The sequence below is a fragment of the Musa acuminata genome, chromosome BXJ3-11 (assembly GCF_036884655.1).
Source record: "Musa acuminata AAA Group cultivar baxijiao chromosome BXJ3-11, Cavendish_Baxijiao_AAA, whole genome shotgun sequence".
NCBI classification, from domain to species: Eukaryota; Viridiplantae; Streptophyta; class Magnoliopsida; order Zingiberales; family Musaceae; genus Musa; species Musa acuminata.
In genome coordinates, this window is record NC_088359.1 from 26,985,817 (window position 1) to 27,009,757 (window position 23,941).

The following is a 23,941-nucleotide window of genomic DNA, read 5'->3' on the forward strand; positions in this document are numbered from 1 at the left end:
AATTAGTTTTATATGGAATTAATTTAATCATCATTATTCTACTAATAAGCAATCATCTAATTTTGATATTTTCATATTTATCTCTCTAAATTTGATATATATATATATATATAGTTCAAATTATTAACCTTTCTATTAGATATTGATCATGGTGGTACTTGACGAAATGATCAGGTTCACACGTGACATTGTTGCGAATCTCGATGCAAAAGAACAATACACTTACTATGTTACTTGATGAGATTTACCTGCACCTACTCCTACGTTACTCCAATTGTCGGCCTAACGAACTGTCCAATTCCGGACATGTCACGAGCGTCATCGTGACATCGTTCCCTCCGTACCTACCAATCTCAAATCAAGCATATCGTATGATATAAATATATGCATCAATGAATGTTGAAGATGAGATCAAACGTATTCTATATGTACGATGAATGAGAGAGAGAGAGAGAGAGAGAGAGAGAGAGAGAGGAATCTGCCCTTTGAAATTTCAAATAGAAGGGATACAGTAGGGCAGAAACCAGCATTAATAACGCACATTAATGGCTGCCATGCACGCCATGTGCGTGCCTCCAAAAGTGCAAACCCACCTCCTCTTTTTCACCGCCGCTGCAGCAGCCTTGCGCGCTGCGACGTGGATCCCTCGATCCATTTCGTCTCGTGGTGGGATCGTCCCGTTCCCCAACACGAATCTGGTTGTGATGGCATATAACCACCTGATATGTTAATGGAGCGGCAGACCGCTGCGTGATGGTGGCACCTGCAGCGTTCGTAGCACTGTCTTCAGTGTTTTTGAAATGATCGGTGTTTGAGCGACTCTCATGCTCACAAGCATTTTTGTGTTCCTCTCCTCTGCTTCTCCTGTCTTCTCCTGCTCTGAGAGGAGTTGAGATTGGAGAGAGAGTGCCATCGAGAGGCCTTCACGACCGATCTACTTTCTTCTGCGTCTGCTGTTCCTCCGCTTTCTTCTTTCTTCTGCTTTGATTCCTTCAGGTACCATAAAGGTTGTGCCCTGGAGTTACAGGCACGTTCTGAGAGGAGTTATAGATCGGGGTGACAGAGAGAAGAGAGAGAGAATGGGGAGAGAGTGGCAATGGAGTACGACGGCTTCGCCTAAAGGAGACAGCAAGGAGAGTAACTCTGGTTGCATGGGTGGAATGCTTCACTACCTACACTTTCATCAATTGCTCTACTCCGGCAGCGGTAGAAATCCACCAGGGTCGCCGCCGTCGCTGTCATTGCTTCCTCGAATCGAGCTTACGTCTCAACAAGCGACAGGTATAAGGAGAAGCCCTCATCTCTCCATCCTGTCAAGCTAGATCACTTACTTTGGATTGTCCTGTGGATGCAACTTAGGGTTGGAGGCGCCCAGGAATAGCTTGGAGCTGGATGAGGGGAAAGCGTCGTCCTCGACCTCGGCCATCGAAGACGAGCTTTACGATGTTCCTGTGAGTCTGCAAGCGAGACGATCGGGCTTCTCTTTCTGTTCTCCCTTAGCGTTTGATTGGTTGCTATTGTCAGGTCGGGATAGAAATAGCCTCAGCTTCACTGTCGAAGAGCAGCAAGAAGATGATGATGTGGTTGGAGGAGGAGAAGAGGAGCTCACAGGCCGAGACTCCGAGGACTCCGGGCGTCGTCGCGCGCCTAATGGGCTTGGAGACCTCCGCGGGGCAATCCTCTTCTCCGTCACCGAGGACGCCGCCAGCGCAGTCTCGAGTGCGAAACAAGAAGAAGAATGGCGGTGGCGATCAGAGTACCAAGAGAGAGTCGCGGTCACCCCGGCTGCCTCTCGGGAGCTTAAACTGCAACGTTGCAGCGTCGACTCAAATCAGATCGGTCGACGCAGGCTCCCGCTCCTTGCCGGAGACACCGAGGGTTTCGTCAGCTTGGTCCTGCGACGTTGATCCGAGGTTTTCTCTGCGACTCAACAAGGAAAACACCAATAAGGGTGTGCAAGAGATCGGCCACTTGCGCGACTTCGGCGGGCACCAGGACGAGAACAAGAGCCGGAGGAGGCACCACGGTACTCGTGAGTTCACCAAGCAAGTGAAGGAAGGTATCAGCATCAGACAAGGAGGTGGTGGTGGTAGCGGCCGTGGTCATGTTCACAGCGGTGAAGATGAATCCAAGTCTAAGTCTAAAAGAACCAGGCCAGCTGGGAAGAAACTGTCCATGGAGGATCCACCATCTCCTCGTTCTTCTCCTCAAACGAGAAAATTGGAGATCGCAAGTGGCACGAAGAAGCCAATCATGCCGCCTCCTAAACCTCTGCAGTCACAGGCAACAGACCGATTACCCCCATCAAAAACTTCCCGAGATCACGGCGAAGCAAAGGCTCTGAAGAAGGTCCTTGATAAGTGCAAGAAAGCCGATAACGAGCGGTTCACCGAGAGGATCAGGAAGCCAGCACAGTCACCTACGACCACCAGGCCGTCATGTTCTCGCTTACTCCCAATAATAGCATCACTGTTTCAGTCAGCTGACTCGCTGCCAGAGACGAACATCCCTGATAAGAGTAGATGCAGCGCCTTACCATCTCAACCAATCTCACGCTCTTATGCCTCTTCTTCTTCGTTTGCGCAGCAATCGGACTGTCAAAAGAATAGCCACGGCCGAGCACTGAGGTACAACGATCCAAAGTTCAGATACGTGAAGACCATACTTGAGCGTGCAGGGCTAGACGGAGCTCACACGTGGAGATGGTACTCACCGTCGCTTCCGATCGACCCCATCGTCTTCCATCAGCTGGAGCCGGAGTTTCCTTTCTTCCTTGGGGAACGAAGCACCGTCACTTCCGATAGCCTCCTCCACGGTCCATTACGATATCGGTGGAACAGGAAGCTCCTGTTCCACCTGGTAGAGGAGAAGTTAGGAGATCTCCTTCTCGGGTGTCGCGAGATCTCATCATTCTTCTCCACCACCACCACCCGCCTCGTCAGGGACAACGGACAGCCATTGCTGCGGCAACTCTGGGCGAAGATCGAGAACCTCCCGGCTGACGCCGACTGCCGCGTGGTGGCCGACATCGACGCTCTCGTCGCAGCGGACCTGCCGGAGGCCATCGTGCGCCGCCTGCTGCGCCATCCCGCGGTGGCGAACGAGGCAAGCGACGTGGTGGTGGGAGTGGAGCAGGGTATCCTCGACGGCCTCCTCGCCGAGACCGCAGCATCTCTGGCCCTGTCCTCCGCCGCCTTCCAAAGCTGAGCTGGTGGTGCTAACCACCGGAATTTGTGACAGTACTATTCCCCACGGAAACAGCGGGGGCTCACTGCGTCAGTCGTAGCAGTGGCGATGACTGTGTTGTGGACGGCGTGGGAAAGCATGAATGCATGTAGCACGTCTGGCTTTGCTGTGTGAGAAGCTGGCAAAAGCTTTATTCCCTCTTTGTGAGAAGCAAGCATAATAAGCTTTGGCAGAGTTAGGCGCTATCTCCTACTTTGTATGTGGCCTGTTGCGTGGAGACGTAAGCTGTTGTCAGGAATATTTGGCAAAGTGATAAGGGAGAGGGATGGCGCGGGGCCCAGTGGCCTGACCAATGTCAACGTTCATCCACTGGAAAAATGTACTACTACGTGTTATTTAACTGAGTTCATTTCTGAAATTTATGTTCTCCCTTTTTTTCTCATTTCTTGAGATTAATTTAGATTTAAAATTTCAAAACGGCACCGGGAGATATGACGAGTACACATCTTCACGTCATACTCGTCATATCTCCACACAATGTGATAATTTTGTCAACTTTTATAAGTAATTTAGCATAAAAAAAATTATGAATCGAATACCAAACATGCAAAATAAAAAATAAAAAATAAATTTGGATAGATGTGATAGAATATCACAGTAAAAATAAATATGAAACGATAATTTTATATTCCTTATATATTCTAATCATCATATCCATTTATGATTTGATGATCAATCTGAATGGATGATTGATGATAGCATTAAATTTTTTTTTCTCATAATATTTATAATATACAGTGACTCGAATAATATTATATCCCTTTCATAATAAATTCTTTAATTCTATAATACTAGAGACTTACTGCTCCAACAAGATTTTCTCTTGCTCGCTTTCTTTTTCTCGCTGCCTCGTTGATTTGTTAGTGGCTATTATTTCTCTTCCTTGTGCTCCTTATTATTGTTATACAGTTCTTTATTTCTATTTTACATTTTTGGATTATGGCGTTGCAATTCCTCCCTATTAATCTCCTAGTATAATTTGCTCTACAATAGATCTACTCTACTTTGCTTATCTAATTTACTTCTTTTAATGTTCGACCTACTTCTCCAACGATTATCTATTGCTGTTCAGTTTATTTCATAAGCATTCCCTTTTATATCGGTGCCTACTACCCAACATCTTCATCGGTGTCCTCGTCTCCTTTTTATCAACCATCGAACTCACTAGTGTCTTCAACCCACGGTCGACCTCTTGATCGTACATCAATACTCGTGATTAAGATAATGACTCAGGAGAGAAAAGAAAAATTACCTCTTCTATATATCTCATATCATATCCTCATTTTTGTACCCTTTATATCTAATCTCCTCCATTAGATCAAATATTCTCTTGATCTCATCTAGCCGATTAGATCTTTATTATCTATACATCCAAATCAGATCATTAGTTTATTATGGATTTTTCACATTGGATTGTAGCATCTTTTCAAAATATGTTTGTCCACTATATCTAACACTCTAATTATTATCTAACATATAGGACTTATATCTATGAATGAAGTAACTCTAATCCCCTTTAAGCTCTTCAAATATTATAACTATATGTCTTGATGAGCATAATTTATTAATCTTCTATTTGGATATGATTTATTAGGTTGCATTAATGACTCTCTTAGTTGTTCACCAGAAATGATTCAAATATCAAGAGAACTTGTTCCAATAGCAAATCATGATTACAAATTATGGCTATGACAAAATCGTCTTATTCTATAAGTCATTCAAGCATCAATCATTGGCTCCAAAAGACACTAATATTTTTGTGCAACAGTATAGTAAAGGCATGATCTAAGTCTCAAACCACCCTTGCTAATCACTCTCACACTCATGTACTAAGTTTTTTATCTACTTTGATAAAGACAACATAAAAGAAAAATATTATTTTTTATTATATATAAAATCTAAAAGATATTATTGATGATCTAAAAGATATTATGGTGAAGAAATCATTGTTCATATTCTCAATATCTTATGAGATGAATATAAGGAACCAACAATAATAATTTAGGCATATAACTCACTAATATTGTTTGAAAAACTATGTGATAAGTTGACTAAATTGTAATACTCAGTAGTTTTAGCGTCCCAACAATAACAATCAACAAAAATTCATCTGTCACCTTTGTGACAAAATTGGACACAATCTCAACCTAAGCTTATTGCTACACTCAACTGATCTTAAGTAAACATTATAACTACTCTAATTACTCATTAAAGCAATTGAATTATTAACTTTTATGCTTTTCATCGTATCACTTTTTGATTTACAAAATTTATCCATCCATACTAATGTGACATTTCAAATTTATAAAAAGAATAATAAATTAATATTTTATTATCCATAATTTACATAATGAACTTGTTTTTTCCTTCGGTATTGAATTTAAATCCTTGATTTTACAATAGTAAATATTCTATTAACTAGAAAAAGGATCACATCTTCTTGGTAGTGTCACAATTCTCTTCCACCCAAGCTTCAGATCTATTACAAAGTATTATATTACTCTAAAAATAAATATAAGATAAAAACATATCATCAACCACACATACTAGTAGGAACCTAAAAAAATCATAAAAATAATCTTTAATATTTATGAAATATAAATAAATATCAATAATTTAATAAAAAATGATAATATACCGATTCATCATAAAACTTATGCATTAGAAAAATGATGATAATTTTTTACATAATAAATAAAATTATACATCAACCACATGCAACACATACATAATAACTAAATAACAAATGCGTACATCATATCCGATTGTGCACTCTCTCAATAGCGGATGAAGAGGCATATTTCACGGAATGAATTCCTCCCAACAATGGATGAAGATAATCTATATCGCACTCTTAATAACTGATGAAGTGATTTCCCTCACCCGCCCAAGTATGGACACGTTCCTCCCAACAGCGGATGAAGAAATCGTCTAACCATAACATTTGACAGTCCACTAATCCCTAGAGAAAATCGTCATACCTGCCCTCGGTAGGGATACATAAATATCCATAATTATTCATTTACACTCATTCATTTAATCTTACATTCATCAAAAAATCAATATGATTAAATATTATGAGAGATCATACTTGATGTAAATCAGCTAGACTATGTTCGTTAGTCGCTCCGTATTATGATGGGCTCGTAGCTCTTTTCACAAGTTGTAATTCCAATGTGAACTATTAGCCTAGTTACATCTACTATATGATAACTTAAGAAAATTAAAAAAAATCAATAATTATTTTCAAATAACATCTTCAGATAAGACCTTTAAATTAATTAAATCATAATGACATGAAACATCAATATCTCAATAGTCCTCAATTAACCAAAACCCTAATTGGAATAACTCAATTCGATTATGACCTAACGGAACCAACCTCAAATCTTTATTGAATTGATTTGGAATTATCCTAGACTGATTTAATTTAGATTTGATTTATCTTGATTAGGTCAAGTAGGTTTGAAGTAGTCAAATTAGTTTGGAATCACTCTAAATCAACTTTAACCAATCAAACCTATCTGATTTAGTCAATTAACAAACCAATAAAGGGAAAGAAAATTAGACTATATGCTAGTCCAAACCGAATCAACCCACCTGAGTCTTGGATATGTCACATGCGTTGCACATGTCTGTTCTAAGTAATAGGTTAAGTTGCGGTGTAACAAGCTAAATAGAGGAGCAACGATGTGTCTGATGCCAATTGTATAACCGGGTAGGCTTAATTTTATGGACTAGGCTAAGCCTCACTTATAAGTTGGGCTGAGTCTTACCATTGAATTATGTCATGCTTGGCTCGCGAGTTAATCGTACATAGACACATAGTTTGGTTTATATCTGATCAAGTGGACTGGATCATACCCAGTCGCATAAGCTAACCCATGACTGGCCACATGGGCTAGGTCATACAGGGTTACATGGATTGGAACGTACCTAGCCACATGAGTTGGGTCGTACCTTGCCATAGGGACTGGGTTATACATGGCCACATGGACTGGATCGTACGTAGCCACATGGGCTGGGTCATGCCTAGCCACATGGGTTGGATTGTACCATGCCACATGTGCTGGCTCCTACTGGGTTATATATAGTCACGTGTGCTAGGTTATACATGGTCATATGAGCTAGGTCGTACATAACCACATGGGCTAAGTCATCTGGTCTAACAGATCAACTTGACTTAAGTCAAACCCTAATTAGACTCCTCTTATCAAATTAGATTTCAATATTTAAAATTATTAAAAAATAACTTCAATCGATTAATTAAAATTTTAAATCCATGCTCTTAGATTTAAAACTAATTATATTATAAAAATTCACACATAATTATTGAAACATAGATATATCTAATTAAATAAATTAAAACTATTATGTTAATTCAAAAAATAAGAATTTTAATAATTAAATCAATGTTAAAATTTACTTAAGCTTAAAAGATCAATATAAATCAAATAATCATTCTAACATTACAAATCAATTATCATTTTTTACTAATCATGAAAATTTAAAATTAAAACATTATTATACATTATAAAAGTATAACAATCTCACTATCAAGATTTTAAAATATAAATTAAAGCTAATTAAAAAAGAAATGATCCTACTTGCCCTTGGCTATCCATTCCTCGATAATCATCTCTTCAAAAAATCATATCCTCAATCCTCCCATTATTAGGCTCGGTGAGAAATGAGGGAGGAGTAGCCTCCTTTATATACGAGAAGAGATCTCTCCGAAATGTAACTACTAATTTAGTTTTTATTTTTAAATTTTTTTATTTTACTTTCATACGCAAAGAAAGAAATATAATATTAATTTCTTATAAATCACACATAAAAATGGAATGTAAACTATTTACTTCATAAAAATCAAATTGCTCACTAGGAAATAAATCAATTAATAATTTAATTGATTAGTAGAATTCCTAACTTATCTACGTGATTAAGGAAACCAAATTTAATCATTTCCTTAATTATAATACACATAAAAGTTAATAATAAAGTAATATATCATTTATAATAATTAATTTATATTAAGGGAGAAATTATCGATAATTACATACTATATAGGCAATAAAAATATCATTATTAGTGATAGTAAAGGAATCCCTATCACTCATACTAATTCCATAACACTTAATTCATATACAAATACTTTTATATTTGATAATGTTTTATGTTCACCTTATAATCTTATTTTTATTTCTCAAATTTGTAAGTAAAATAACATGAATTCTTTTTTAACTTGTTTCTTATAAAGAATCTAAGCACCAGGGTATTTTGAGGCAAAAATAAAAATATCTATGAGTAATCGTCAGCTTCACAAATTACCCAACTAGTCTCTTTTGTTTCAGTTGTTGCTCTAATGAATATGTGGCATCATCATATTAGTCATTCATCATCCTCTAATCAATAATAACTAACTTCTAAATCAATTAGAATTATATTTTATTATGATGTTTGCCTCAGTAATAAAAGTCACATATTATCTTTTGAAATGCCTTTCTTATCATACTCCAAACCATTTAAAGTTATTTATACTAAAATTTAGAGTCTTACCCCAATAATTTTTTTTGATAATTTCAGATTTTATATTCTTTAATAGATTACTTCACTAAATATATATGACTATATCCCTTCTTTTAGTCTGAAGTATTTACTAAATATTTACTTCACTAAATATATATGACTATAAATCCGAAGTTATTATAGTCTTTACTCATTTTTAAAAGATAGTTAATAACTTCTTTTAGTCTATCATTCAAACAGTTTACTCTAATAGAGAAAGTGAATACCAAGTTCTAATAACTTACTTCTCATAATGTGATACAGAACATCTTAAGTTACTATCGCAAATACCTTAAACTAGTTGGCCCTACCAAATGAATGTATCGATATATAGTTGAAACTAATCTCACCCTTCTACACTAAGTCTCTATGTCACTAATCTTTTGGTTAACATTCTTTTAAATAGTTATATACCTCATTCACCGTATGCTCACCCTAACTTATAAACATCACTCACCATTTGAATAACTATTTAACAAAGCCTTTAATTTTTAAAAAATTAAAATATTTAGTTATTTATGTTATCTCTAGCTATGCCCCTATGCTTCACATAAGTTAATACTAAGTTCCAAGCTTAGCATCTTTATTGGGTACTCCCTTAAGTATAATGCTTTTCGATACTGTGATCATTAACTCAAAAGATCTTTGTATTATATCATATTATTTTTGTTGAGTCTATCTTTCTATTCTAAAATCTTAATCTTTTAGCAATGTGAGCCACTACAATAACCATCATCATTAGGTTTATATAAGGACATCTCAAATCCCTTCAAAGACATCTTTCACCATATCAACTAACAATTCTCCTTTAGACCTATATTCTTTTATTACTCTAGTTCAATAGCATCTTACCCCTTCTGCAACTTCTTCATCTATCTTTCCATTAACTCACCCTATAATATTTAATGAAGTAATGCCCTCGATACCACAAATGATATATTTATCCTCTCCTTAACCAAGTGACATCGAAGTGTATCAACTTGATCAGATATATGTCATTAACTCTTCACCAATTCTTATATCTTCAGTACAACTTAATAATATCACCAAGCTTAGATATCACATGATAATACATTTTAAATATAGCATATTTAAACTATATTAAATCCTTGATCTCCATACTACTATAATTTCTCCACACGAGTCTACTGAATTCACAACCATCACCAAAGCCAAAAAATCTTAATATTGGTGTAAAGTCATGTATGAGAAATTCAGTGTCTTACTCCATAATCTCATATGAACCCTTGCACTATTCACCTCATACAAAATATTTTTGGGTGTAGGTGAATTTTTTGAATTAAGCGAAACCCAGATGAATCTATTGTTATATACAAAGTATGTCTAATGACCAAAGGGTTTTACCAATGATCATGTATTGATTTCATAGAGATCTTCGATCCAGTTGTTAATTGATGATAATTTAACTCATCCTAAGTTTGGCTATCACTCAAGGCTAGCATGTATTATAACTATATGTTAACAATACTTTCTTTCAATGGATCTTGGTTAAGGATGTCTTTGTGTAACAACCCCGGCTTCATCTATCCGTAATATATAAATGATATTTGTAAACTATAAAAAGCTATTTATGAACTTTTGCAAGCTCCAAGAGCTTAGTATACCAAACTTGGCTCGTTTTTTATATCAACTAGCTTCATCAACTCCAAGTCTTACACTTCTTCAATTCTACAATAACAAAAGGAATGTATTATATATTTACTTGTATATATGGATGACATTATCATCACAATCAATAATTCCATAAAAATTAAATAATTTCATAAGCAATTGATAGATAGATTATCTATCAAAGACTTAGAAATCTTAAGTTATTTTCAAGGAGCGGAGGCAACGTTCATATCTTCTGAACTTTTTTTTTTAATCTCAAAAGAAGTATATTCGAGATATACTATTAAGGACGAATACGTAGAATGAGAAAAAAAGTTACCACCCCACTCTCCACAACTGAGTTACTCAAATCATATGATGTCCGCTCTACTACAGATTCTATATAATATCGATAATTACTTAGTTCTTGCAGTTAAAAGATTTGAGAAAGAAGAATGAGCTAGGTATTATAGACATAGGTAACTCCGCGCTCACAATTCTCACTTTCGCCTTATTACCATACTATATAAGAATTGAAGTAGGCAAAAAAGGGAATGTCTTTACTTCATTCTATATGGTCCTTAAGTCATAACCAACAAGCAACTCAATAACTCATTGCGTTAGCCATGAAGTAACTCGCTAGCGTGGGTCATGAGCATTCAAAAGTGATTCTAGATAAAAGTCTTCTTTCTTTAACTATATTACTTAATTAGTGAGGATCGGGCTCCCAAGCTACGAGTTCCTAATTAATGACACTCCAGCATACAATATTTATTTTTCACATATTTTAACATTTCATTTATGTATTGGTTCTCCACTACACATTGGTCTATACTAAAACATGTCATACGATATCTTAAAAGGACTCTCAATCATGGACTTCTTTGTAAATATTAATCACTTCATCTTCGTGCCTTTACAATATCGATGATAGAACATCTACGTTAGTTTATATTATTTTCTTTGGAGCAAATATGATCGGTAAGAGTTTTAAAAAATAGAATAAAGTTATAAGATCACTGAAACTGAATACTGGGTTATTGCCACCACCTTTGTATAACTTAATTGAGACACTAATCTGCTACACAAACTTGGCATCACCTCTCAATCAACTCTTATAATAATATCAATGCCACCTATCTATACACTAAGTGTTCGACTCATGAATGAAATATATTATCATTAGCTTCTACCTATTTAGAGATTAAATTGATAGATGTTAACCATGTGTTTCTCATATTCATATTTCTAATCAATTAGTATATTTTCTCACAAAACATTTGCTCATAATAATTTTTGGTTGTATTGGTCCGAGATTGATATCTTTAATAGAAGTTTAATCTTATAAGAGTAGAAGTTCATAATAAAAACTTATATAAAATAATAATTTTGTATTCCTTATCTATTCTAATCCTTAATCAATAATAATTTGAGAATTAATCATGGATAATCATGAGTTTGAGTGTCTGATTGAAATTTTTTTTTTCAAAACTTATATAAATATATATTATTTTAATAAAATAATATCATCATTTTCATAAACAAATGAATGTATCTATACGTTGTTGATGATAAATTCCATTTGTTTTTATTCAAAAGAATGTGATAAAAAAATTTATTGTATATTAAAATAATGTCAAAGTCTCTTTCTTTTCCCTGAGTGAATGACATTGAGACTTCGTCGACGCATTAGACTACTAACAAAACCAAAATTTAAAAAATATTTATTGTAATTAATCGATTGGTGGTTTACATTGTGATATATTTATTATCTTTAATAAGTTTAGGGGGTTTGGGTTTGCGGGATACATGTCGATCTTTAATAAGTCTCCTCCTACTGTTGTTTTATTTTCTACCATTTCTATTCACAACACGTAAAACTTTTTCTCGGTTTATTGTTGAGATCTACCTAAACAGTGAATACATCATTATTTTGTAACCTCAAAGTAGTTAATAATTTGTAACTATTGATGATTTAGAATGACCTATTAGTAATCTATTGATTTTATTAGTGAAAGACTTTCATCGGACTTTAATCTCTCATAATATTGCAGGGTTTATAAGTACATATTATTTTACATTTGTGATTGATTTACTTTCTTATTTTTACCACTTGTTTGGTGGTCTACTTAATTACATACAATATTACCATAGGTTGATATTTAATGAGTTTGTATCTATATTTATTTTACATAAAATAGGGAAAACATAAATCGCAATGGTAATTTTTTCTTGACATAAATATGATAATTGATTGATATAATAAATTTATGTTTAAATCCAACTAAATTAAGTTTTTTAATTATCTTATGTTTCGTAACTTATAACTAACTTAAGCATCAAAAAATTTATATGACTTATAACTCGATACGATTAAGTCTTCTTTGATTAAGAATTATATCCCCGTAAATTAACGATTTTGAGTTTTCGCATATCAGATTCAACGTTTGAGTAGACAATTGTGAGGGTGCCTCATATAATCTTCTTGGCATCTTCAAATTAATGTAATTAGAAAACAATACTTTATTGCTCACTTTTAAGAAAAATGGTATATTAATTTATTTCCAATACAACATGTCCCCAAATTTTGTGAGTTTGTGATATGAGTTTCAACTTCTCAATGCCTTCATATGCATCTCCCACGCAGTCCATTAATCTGATTTTAATATGTAATAAATAAATAAAAATATACATTGAATGAAATCTTAATGCCCTCATACCATAATAAAATTTTTAAAAATCACCTTCCCTTTTTTTTTCCCCCTCAATAGAATGTGTTTAAAGTAATGGCATGGCATCACATTAAAAAAATTAAAAAATAATTTTTTGCGACTCAATTATTTTTAAACATTTTATGATGAAAATAATGTAGAAAACTTATTAAGAGTCAATGCATTTTGGGAACACTTCATAGTCCTTTGTATCAAAAAGGTAATACATCTTAAATATTAATTATTGATTTGATGATGACATAACATACTTGATGAAGATTAGGATTTGAGATGAAAAATCAAAATCTAATACTAGTAACAAATATTTATAAAGATAAAAAAATATGTGGAGACAAATATTTATATGGGAAACAGGATGGAAAAGTGGCAAATAAATAAGGTTGGTGTTAATTAAGCTGAGTATATATATTTATGAGAGATTACCAAAACATGCTATTTTTTTTTCTCTCACAAATCGTTCATAAATTTCAAAACCTCAATATTACCTTTTTTTTTTATTATTTCCCTCCTTATTATCTTTAGAGTGGTTATAAGTTAAGAACCAGTTAAATAAAATCAAATTAATAATAAACCAAAATATTGAAAAAGTATAATTAGGAAATATTAAGTATATAAATTAAAAAAATAAAATTAAAGTTATGGTAAAAATTATAAAATAGGAAAATATTAAACAAAATTTAAAAAAATCCTCTAAATTTGGGTTTTTTTAGAACATCCCAAATTTAAAAATTTCTCATAGGGTTTTTAAAATAATTATTTTACCTCTAACCGCTCTTCACCTGAAAACCAAATGTTAGGGATTTGATTAAATAAGATAAAATAAAATAAAAACTAAAATATTTAAAAATAATTTTAAAAAAATTATAAAAAAAATCAAAAAGGAAATATTAAGTATATAAATATTAAAATAAATTTAAATTATGTTTAAAAAAATAGAAAATAGAAAAAAAATTCTGGAACTTTATTTAAAAATACATTTGGAGCCAAATAGGAAAACAAGTGGAAGGACAAAAAAATTTAAAATTTGTAAAATAAGAGTTCTTCAAAGGCAAAAAAACGTCAAAAGAGTATTATATATATATATATATATATATATATATATATATATATATATATATATATATATATATATATATATATATATATATATATATATATATTCATCGGTTGGTCCCTTCAACCAATTGGGTCGTCACAGTGGAGAGAGAACACGGGAGAGCAAAGCAGAAGGCAAACACTTCCGTCGCATCGTCTTCGCCAGCTCCGATCTCCCCAACGCTTCCGCCGCGGGCGCCGAAAGCGGATGGCCGACAGTGGCGGTGCTGCCTCCCCCTTGGATACCACCACCGGCCGTCGAGTTAATTCCAACCCTTCGCCCTCCCTGGACGGCGCCTTCCTCCTCCAACTCCTCCAAAACCCCCCGCAACCCTCCCGACCCTCCGCCTCCCACTCCTCTTCCTTTCCCCACCAATGGTTCGACCCCGCCGTCGCTGCCGTCGGGCCCATCGACTGCGACCCTCGCCCCACTCCGCCGCCGCCTGGCCACTTCTCGGCGCCCCTCCTCTTCCACTCCCCTCCATTGTCCTTGCCTCAAGGCCTGCCGCCGGCCCTGTTTCCGCCGCCGGGATTCTTTCCTCTCGGTGGCGGTGATGCCGCCAGCTCCTCCCGTGGTCCAGGTAATCAACCCTTCTTTCCTCTTGACCAACAGAGATTAGGGGTTTCCGCTGGCGTCGTCCATCCTCTTGCTGCCTCCCCTCCAAGTAGCGATCTTGTTGGAATTCTTGGTCACCCGCCCAATGATAGGAATCTCGTGGATCAGACGGCGCCAAGAAGGAATATTTCGAGCTCTCGGGGCAGAGAAGATCGGAGTTCTTTGAGACCCCCACCAGGATTTCAGAAGTTGCAGAATGGCAAGAAATCAACGAGTCGGAGTAGTGATGGCGGAGAGATTCAGTGGAAGCCGCGGGTTGACAGATCCATTGGGTCTATTCATAGGAGCCATCAGTTCCACACCGACGAATCTAATCAGGACGCAGAGCGTCAGGCTATCAAAGAAGAAAACGGAGATAGAATGCACAAGCTGGAGATCAGAAACCAGGGTACACACGTTTCTTTTTACACCAAAAGCAAAGGTTCAGGTGACGAGGATAAATTATGGGAATCACAGATGAATTCTACAACGTTGAAGGTTGATCGTGAAGTCAACAATGTCATGACACATATAAGCAGTTCGGGGTCTAAGGTAAATCATACTTCTAAATTAGAAGCAGTTAACTTTGTCTGTCAATTTATTATACGTGTAAGAGCACTTTGTCTAAGGTAAATCATAATTTCAAACCGGAAGCAGTTAATCACAGGTGTTAAATTACTATATGTGGAATTTATTCAGGTCCTTTTACTCATATGTTGCCTGGATATATTTCAAAGAAGCCATCAGTGCAAAGGATAATCATCATATAGTTTTTAACCTAAATATAATGTGATCATGAATAAAATTATTTGTAATTTGACTTTATTTCCAGTTCCCAATATTTTTGTTTTTTTAATTAGAATACATTTCTATTACATTAAATGATACGCATGATGTTTATACATAGATTCGAACCTGAGACCTATCATTTTATATAATAACGCACTAACCAATCTGGTTGTCTCAACAGAGACAATATTTTAGTTTTTTACTCTTGTAATTTCTGTGTCTTTTTTTTCCACTACCACTAGAAAAATATTATAAGGGATGGTTGTATATACCTAAGGACTCAATCCCATTGAAGTTTATTAAGAGTGAATTACCAAATTAGTGGTCCACCTACTGGATATCTTAGCTGATCTAATCAATAAGCATTGAGTAAATTTTTTAGTTGGCATTGGCTTTAAGCAGTTCCCTGACATACTCTGGTAATTAGACCTCCCTAGATCTACTTGTGATGGAAACATATTTGCATTACCATTCTTTTTCATATTTTGTTCCTAAATCTTCCTTCGAACTTTTTTCTCCTGTCATTGCTTTATCTCTTATGTTTTACATAAAATTTTAGGTTTAAGGGAGATAAGATGCTAATGTAACATAGATCCCTTTATGTGTTTTCGAAATGAAATAAACTTACAATTAAGTGCTTTTTTCTGGAACTACTATTGGATAAACTGGTGATGTTCCACCTCCTAAATTCTTATTGGAAAAGCCAAGGTTTTGAAACCCCTATATGTAGGTCTGAGGTTTGTTTTTTTTCCTTTAGACCTATGTGAGTAATTAACACAAAATAATTATTTTTTGTTTCTTACTGTATTTTGAGTACCTCGATGACATTTTGCAATTTTTTTGTTCAGGACTCTAGGTCAGATCATTTTAGAGGGCATCATGTATCAACTCAACGAATGAGGATTCAGAGAAGGGCAATCCGATGCCGCCATGACATGGAGGCATTGAATTCCAGTTTTCTTTCAATTTTTGAGTCATTAGTACCTGCAGAAGAAGAAAAAGCCAAGCAGATGCAATTTTTAATATCACTGCAGAATTTGGTGAATAAAGAATGGCCAAATGCTAAGCTTCACCTTTATGGATCATGTGCTAACTCTTTTGGAGTCTTGAAGAGTGACATTGATGTCTGTCTAGCGATTGATGATCATGACTTGAGCAAATCTGATATTTTGCTAAAGTTAGCAGATCTTTTACGGTCTGGTAACCTGCAAAATGTCCAGGTAATCTGCATGAATTCTCTTATAAAATTTCCAAATTGCTCTGAATTGCATTCAGATGGCTAATTGTTTAATGTGCAAGTTATGCTCACATCAGTAAGCTATATCTTTAAGTTTTGTGTTTTTCCCCTTTTGTTTGGTTGAGTGCGAGGGTCACATTTGGCTTCTACTTTCTGTACTGAAATGTCTATCCGTCCTAAATTCTTATAAATGGTTGATGAAATGGCATATTTTCCACTGAAAAACTGTCTCGTGTAGGTGCATGTCTTGCATTGCAAAGTTGATGTTTTATTTACTTTTCTTGATTCCCATGTGTAATGATTTGAGAAGATTTTCTACTTCTCTTATAGGTTGACATTTCTGTTACGGGTTACCCAGCCAAGTGATTTGTCATTGAGGATGCATACTTTTGCAAGACTGCATACATGATGGCCATTGCATTGCAATTTTAGAGATCGCATGGCAGAATTTGAGCTTATTCGCTCTCTAAGAACTACTGAGCTTTACGGCTACCTAGTAAAAGCATGTGAACTGGGTGTTGGGATCCTTAAGAAAGCATTATCCTTGTGAATGATATGTGCCCCTTAATTGTGTAATCATATTCAGTTATATTCTATTGAATAATTAGCTTTCATAGACATAGCCATCACAACTACCACCTATTCTCTTCTCTTATCCCTGGGTCCATTGAAAAAAGATGGCCTTGTTCATCTAAACATAGAGTATCATTTAGTTTTCCTTCAAACCTTTAGATATATTTGAGGGATTTCTCTTTTGCACTCTTTTCTAAGAAGTGTGCAATATGAAAGCCTGTAAAAGAGAAGCGATAAAGTATAAGAAACATTTTAATATTCCATGGATTCTAGAATTAAAGTGTCGCCTGCATCTCAGTTTTGACCATTAGCTAGCATGTGCTGGCATGACATGGCACCTGTCGTTGCTAGCGTCACCCACCCTTGAGAAAAAAAGTGCAAAACACAATTGGATTATTTTTTGTCTCCTTCAGCTTCTGTCTCCATGTCCAAACACAATTGCAAATTTAGTTGGTGTTAGCAGCAAGTCAAGGTGTTGCATGGAAGAAACCTCTAGATCAAAGAGAAAGAGTAGGTTTCATAATTTAAATAATCTATTGGACTGGATATGTCCAGTTCCTGGTCAGAGTGCTGGTTTGGTTCTATTTAATAGCTTGGTTAACCTTATGCATAGACTCAGGTTTGAGCTTGGTCTGATCTGGCTTTTGACTTCTTAGTCAATACATCTGCTAGTAATTGACAATTTTAGTCTTGGAAGATGTCTTGAGTATTACATAAAGAATGTGACAGGATGCCACAAGAAAGTTGCAAAAAAGAATGATGCCTTATTCTCTTTCTTATGATGGGATTATGACGTAATGACAACCTGTTGTTCTTCATAATTTTTATCACTTTTATTAGCAGTTTAAATATTTGCTATATTGAAACATCGTAGGTTGAACAGAATATAATGTTTTCTCTTATAGCTGATTTTTATTCATGCTGTGTGCTCTTTTTATTCTTTTGGAACTTTTTCCTCTGGTAAGTATTTGGCTCCATCAGCTCATTTTTTAAAGAGTCAGAATAAGATGTTAATAAAAACAAAAGAAGACAATTTACATATGATCATGGCCTAGTGCTAACTATGATGAAACAATGTTTGTTCTATATTATTTGGAGCATTTCAAGTTGATTTGTTAAGTTTTTTAATGTTGCAGGCACTAACTCATGCTAGGGTCCCTATACTGAAGTTGATTGATCCAGTTACCGGACTTTCTTGTGACATATGTGTGAATAATCTTTTAGCAGTTGTTAACACAAAGCTCCTGAAGGATTATGCACAAATAGATAAAAGATTACAACAATTGGCTTTCCTCGTGAAACACTGGGCCAGGTCACGCCGTGTCAATGAAACATATCAAGGGACACTTTCTAGTTATGCGTGAGTTTCATTACCACTCATACATGTTTGAAATCCTTTTTCGTTTTTGGGCATGCAGTGACCTAATACTGATGTTGATTATGAATTTTGATTTCTTTCCAGCTATGTGCTAATGTGCATTCACTTTCTACAACTTCGCAAACCTGCAATTCTTCCATGTTTACAGGTATGTAGGCTCTTGGTTTTCTCCATGGGATTGTATGATCTATAATGAACAATTGTTTTTTAAGATTTATATTTGCTATGTGATAATTCAAGTCATTATATATATCCATGAAAAGTGCACTTATGATTAGTTTTTGACTCAGAAGGCTAAGCTGTACATGATCTTTATTCAGTGGTTTAAGATGAATTTTCTAATATCTACATAGATACAAAAATGAAATTGCCCTACTTTTTGTCCAACTTGGATGTAATATCTTCTTTTAATTTTCTAATATGCCACCAGTCAGTTTATCGGCTGACAATGAGAATCTATGTGAATATATGTTATTGTGTATCCTGTTAGCCACCTCCATTATTAATACTTTTCAGATATTCTGAAAGGTTATTTAAGTGGCAACTTTGCCATATCCGGCTGTTGTAATAGCTAACAATTGAAATTTTGTTGAGTTATGCTCCGAGGTAGCAGACAATTTAAAGCTGTTAACCTTAGCAAGAAAATGGGTAATTGATGAGGCTAAAACCATATATAGCTTGCAGCATGACTTAGTTGGGCATAAAATTTCTTAAAATTTTAACTGAAAAATGTTAGGATACTAATATGACTGGTCTATTACTTCTAGTATTTCATATCAAGAGGCTAAGTTTCTTGTTTTGGTCATTCAGCTTGTGTTGGAGCAAGCTATATTGGTGTTAGGTGTCTAAGAGTCCAAAAGAATCTAATATAGAAACTTCAAGAAATTTGAGGTGTGATATGTCAGTGGAATATATATTATCTTGTGAACTTACCTTCTGTGCGATGAAAAAAATCAGTTGGACCTATCATTTGATAATTTTGTTTGTTATTAAATCTGTTTAATGTAGTCCAGTGACGCTAAACGGATTGGGCAGATTGGGCCAACCTTAACACAAGGGGCACTTACACTTCGCAACACTGGTTACACTTTTCCAAACCTGAAGTTGGATGCCTAAGCTTGGAATTTCTTTGAAGCCTTATCCAACCAACTTCAGGTTTGGTGTACTTTGGGTTGGTTAATTTGGTGAGGGTGCTATGTTGGATAGAATTACTCTAGTCGTACATAATAAAATAAACAAGGTGAGTTATATGTAAAATACTGGATTGGGATTTAGGTTAGTGTTAATGCATGCCCAGCTGAAGTCGGAGCTGTGTTAAGGTTTATAATCCTAACAGATTTGGCTAATTTGTTCAAAACCCAACCCAAGGTCTCTTTCTCTCTCCACACAGACACATATATGTAGATATACATCTCCATGTGAATATACAATTATAATAGATAGAGGGAGACAAATACTCATTGGACAAAAAAGGCAACTTTTCTTGACAAGTCAATGACCAATCAACATCTTGAAAATTAGTTATCCAATCATTGATATGATTATGCATTTTTGGAATCTGAAGTATTGCCATCAAAATTAAAAAAAAGGGATTAATGTCGTACCATATTTTTGTACTAGTTGATATTCATATTTTTATTATTTATTTTTTCGGTGGTGTCGGATGGTATGCCTATACTGCCTGCTATACTTGTATCATACCAATCCGACAAAGTGTTGAAACTTGTCTCAGATAAAAAATTTTGAAGCTTGATTGCCTTATCAAAATCATGAGATTGTCTGCTTGCTTATCTATCAAATGATGCAAAAACTGAACAATATAGCAATATTTAGTTCCATTGCAATCTTGTTAAATATGTTCCAAGGATATATTAAGTGTGATATCTTTGCAACTTATTTCTCTATTTGACAGGCAATGGATACAACTTACACTGTTACCATAGATAATACTAAGTGCACTTACTTTGATCAAGTGGAAAGGCTACGCGCTTTTGGTGTGAGGAATAAGGAAAGTATTGCACGGCTGCTATGGGCATTCTTCCATTACTGGGCATATCATCATGACTACACAAATGATGTTATATCTATTCGCACAGGAAGCATAATTAGGTAATGTCTTATCACTTTAAGAGTAAATTAGTAGTTTAATGCAAGCATGACATGTAGTATCTAACATGAATGCATTGCACTTTTGCCATCATACAGTGATCTTCAAATTATGCAGCTAATTCTTGTTTTTTTTAAGCTAGATCTGATATTCCAACTTACATTTTTCTGTGCATAATTTTATTAAGTTGTGTACATGACAATATCCACTTTTAGGTGCATGCAAAGATGGTTTTTTGGCTGTCCAAAAGTTGATCCATATATCACGACCAGTACCCCAAGACTGACACCAGAGGCAGATTGCTTCTTTTATGGATATCTGAAAATAATCTATATTATGTGAATGCAATAACCAGAAAGCGGAAAAAATAATATTGTCATATCTTAGCCATATACAAAAGTTCCCACTCGATATTCTGAAAAGATTGAGTAGATTTCAGCACTTTTATGTTAACAATTAGCAAAGAATTTTATTTGTCAGAAAATTTTAAACATCTTATTGGCTTTAGTTATTTGGGTAAGAATACAAGTTCTTACTTATCCATTTCCCTTTTTTTTTGGCTCACTATTTTCCTCCACTCAACCTTTCTCCAATTGTTTGGCCTTAACAAATAGTCAAATGAGACAAGATTTGATGATTGTTTTGGATAACAGTGACATGAAGCTAAGAAATTTGCATGAATCTCTGGTGCTTCTGCTGGGATATTTATTAATCAATATAGTTTGGCACCTGTAACTGAGTTAAGAAGTACAAACTTTATCATTGATACTTCAGATAATTGTTTCTGTGTATACCATGTGCTAAATCCATAAGCAAATAGATCTCTGTTTTGGCTTCTTCTGAAATCTTATTTCTGCAACTTACCTATTCAATTCTCATTTTATTACATTTTAGAAAATTGCTGGTTAGAATATCAATTATGACTTTTCTAGAAAGCAATTGGTGGTGCTTCAAAGAATGCTCTAATGTAGTAGTTAGCTTTGTTTCTTCTCTCTAACAACAAATGGTTGACTTGCAGTAAGCAAGCAAAGGATTGGACAAGACGGATTGGGAACGATCGACATTTAATATGCATAGAGGACCCATTCGATATCTCGCACGACCTCGGTCGTGTGGTTGACAAGTTCAGCATCAAAATCTTGAGGGAGGAGTTCGAACGAGCTGCGGATATATTGCAATACGACACAAACCCCTGTGTCACCCTTTTCCAGCCATACGCAGCGGTATCACCCTCCAGTTGAATTCATTGGAGTCTGACAAAATGTTCCTTTAGGCTCCCACAGTTTATTTAACTTCGGTTAGTAGGAGCAGTTTTCTCTTCTTGGCTCCGTAGTGCATAGACTTGAGGTATTCTTCACATTGTTGTAAATTATTTGCTGCCCATTGCAACAACATATAGGGTGCTGGTGCACAAGGTTTAAGAAGTCGCGTAGTAAATTGTGATTTGATAGAAACCGGATGGCAGATCATGCGTGGTTCGAGTCATTCAGGATTTTTTTATTAGAAAAAGTTCTATGTAACTCCCATCTCTATCTTGAATTGTTAACCATCTCTATGTAACTCCCATCTCTATCTTGAAAAAGAAATGTATAACTCTGACCTATATGTTTCAAATCAAACGTGATAGAAATTTTATATTAATATTTGATGGATTGATTTTGATACTTCAACTTAGGTTATCAATAATAGAAATTTATTTTAATATAAAAATTAAAAGAGTATAAAATGTTTATCGTGAAAACAATAGTAGTTGATATTTATCGTGCAAGAGATGATTCACTTAATAAATTTTAAGGATATATGTTATGTTCTTATAATTTTAGAATATATAGAGATTATTTATTTAATAAATTTTAAGGACATATATTATGTTCCTATTATTCTAGAAATTTGAGTTCACTATTTAAAATTGTTAAGATATTATTTTCCTTTTAGTGGTTATAAACTCAATATATTTATGATTCAATAAAACTTAAACTTTTATATTATGTATAATGGTCTATATAAAATTAATTTAAATATTAAATTTGTAATAATCTTATAATCAAATATTAGAATGAAATGTAGTTTCATGAATTTCTTGAGATTATATATATTTATATTTGTGAGTCCCTTCATATTTCATATTTTAGTAGAGAGAGATATTTTATTATCTTTGTAGATAATCAATTGAAATATGACTATATATATCTAATTCATATAAAGTCTTAGGTTATTGATACCTTTATGTATAGATAAATGAAGTCGAGAAATAATTAGATAGAAATGTTAAAATTATTAAATCTAACGGGTGATAAATTTTTTTTTGATAAATATGAGTCTGAATATAATTTTGATTCTTTTGTTAGATTCCTATAATAATAAGATATTTATGCTTAATATGATTTATCATATGTGCGATAGTAGAATAAGATTGTTGAAAAGTAAAATCATATTATTATAGGAGCTTGATAAGTTATTCTTTTATATTAGAATCAATATGAGAGAAAACTTAAGGATAATTATGTATATCTTGAATAAGGTTCTTTATAAGTCAATTATATCAACTCAAAATCCTTTTGAGTTGTGGACTAGTAATAAACTTAACTTGAGATATTTTCATATTTGAGATTATATTATAGGATAAAAATCTTTAAATCACATTAAAAAAATTGGGTTTAAGGATTATTCTAAATATTTTATTAATTATCTAAAAAAATTTAAAAGGGTAAATATTTTATTACTTTAATCATATTATGAGGATAATTAAATCTAGTAATGTAAATTTTCTAAAAAATGATAAAATCAATTGAAGTAAAAAATCTCGAAAGATTAATTTTGATATAAAGGAGATATAAGTTGATACTCTTTTATTAGTTTCTATTTGAGAGATTATTGTTCCTCAAATTACCGAATGAATTGATGATGATAAATAATAAAATAATATTGATAAACTCACACGTAATATTGATATCACTACTAATATTGATAAACTCTTAAGAGAAAAGGAGACATATCATTTTTGCTCATT

At 34.3% G+C, this 23,941-nt stretch overlaps 2 protein-coding genes across 2 annotated transcripts; both read left to right on the forward strand.

Annotated features, from left to right (window-relative positions):
- The first annotated feature begins 699 nt into the window (after positions 1-699).
- LOC135652925 (uncharacterized) lies at positions 700-3,585 on the forward strand. The gene is made up of 3 exons (XM_065174267.1): positions 700-1,281; positions 1,360-1,451; positions 1,525-3,585. Exons 1-3 carry the CDS (start codon positions 1,080-1,082, stop codon positions 3,205-3,207), a joined length of 1,977 nt encoding a protein of 658 aa, XP_065030339.1. The 5' UTR covers positions 700-1,079; the 3' UTR covers positions 3,208-3,585.
- Positions 3,586-14,332: 10,747 nt separating this feature from the next.
- LOC135652525 (UTP:RNA uridylyltransferase 1-like) lies at positions 14,333-22,572 on the forward strand. The gene is made up of 6 exons (XM_065173510.1): positions 14,333-15,399; positions 16,485-16,856; positions 18,583-18,806; positions 18,909-18,972; positions 20,737-20,933; positions 21,950-22,572. The coding sequence occupies exons 1-6, from the start codon at positions 14,461-14,463 to the stop codon at positions 22,170-22,172; spliced, it is 2,019 nt and encodes a 672-aa protein (XP_065029582.1). The 5' UTR covers positions 14,333-14,460; the 3' UTR covers positions 22,173-22,572.
- Positions 22,573-23,941: the final 1,369 nt, after the last annotated feature.

Excerpts from the sequence above, each read along its gene's own strand:
- LOC135652925 (XM_065174267.1), top strand. The coding sequence starts at position 1,080 with ATGGGGAGAGAGTGGCAATGGAGTACGACGGCTTCGCCTAAAGGAGAC. Across the intron at positions 1,282-1,359 it reads TACGTCTCAACAAGCGACAG|GGTTGGAGGCGCCCAGGAAT; the intron begins GTATAAGGAGAA and ends GATGCAACTTAG. Across the intron at positions 1,452-1,524 it reads ACGAGCTTTACGATGTTCCT|GTCGGGATAGAAATAGCCTC; the intron begins GTGAGTCTGCAA and ends TGCTATTGTCAG.
- LOC135652525 (XM_065173510.1), top strand. The coding sequence starts at position 14,461 with ATGGCCGACAGTGGCGGTGCTGCCTCCCCCTTGGATACCACCACCGGC. Across the intron at positions 15,400-16,484 it reads TAAGCAGTTCGGGGTCTAAG|GACTCTAGGTCAGATCATTT; the intron begins GTAAATCATACT and ends TTTTTTGTTCAG. Across the intron at positions 18,807-18,908 it reads GGGACACTTTCTAGTTATGC|CTATGTGCTAATGTGCATTC; the intron begins GTGAGTTTCATT and ends ATTTCTTTCCAG.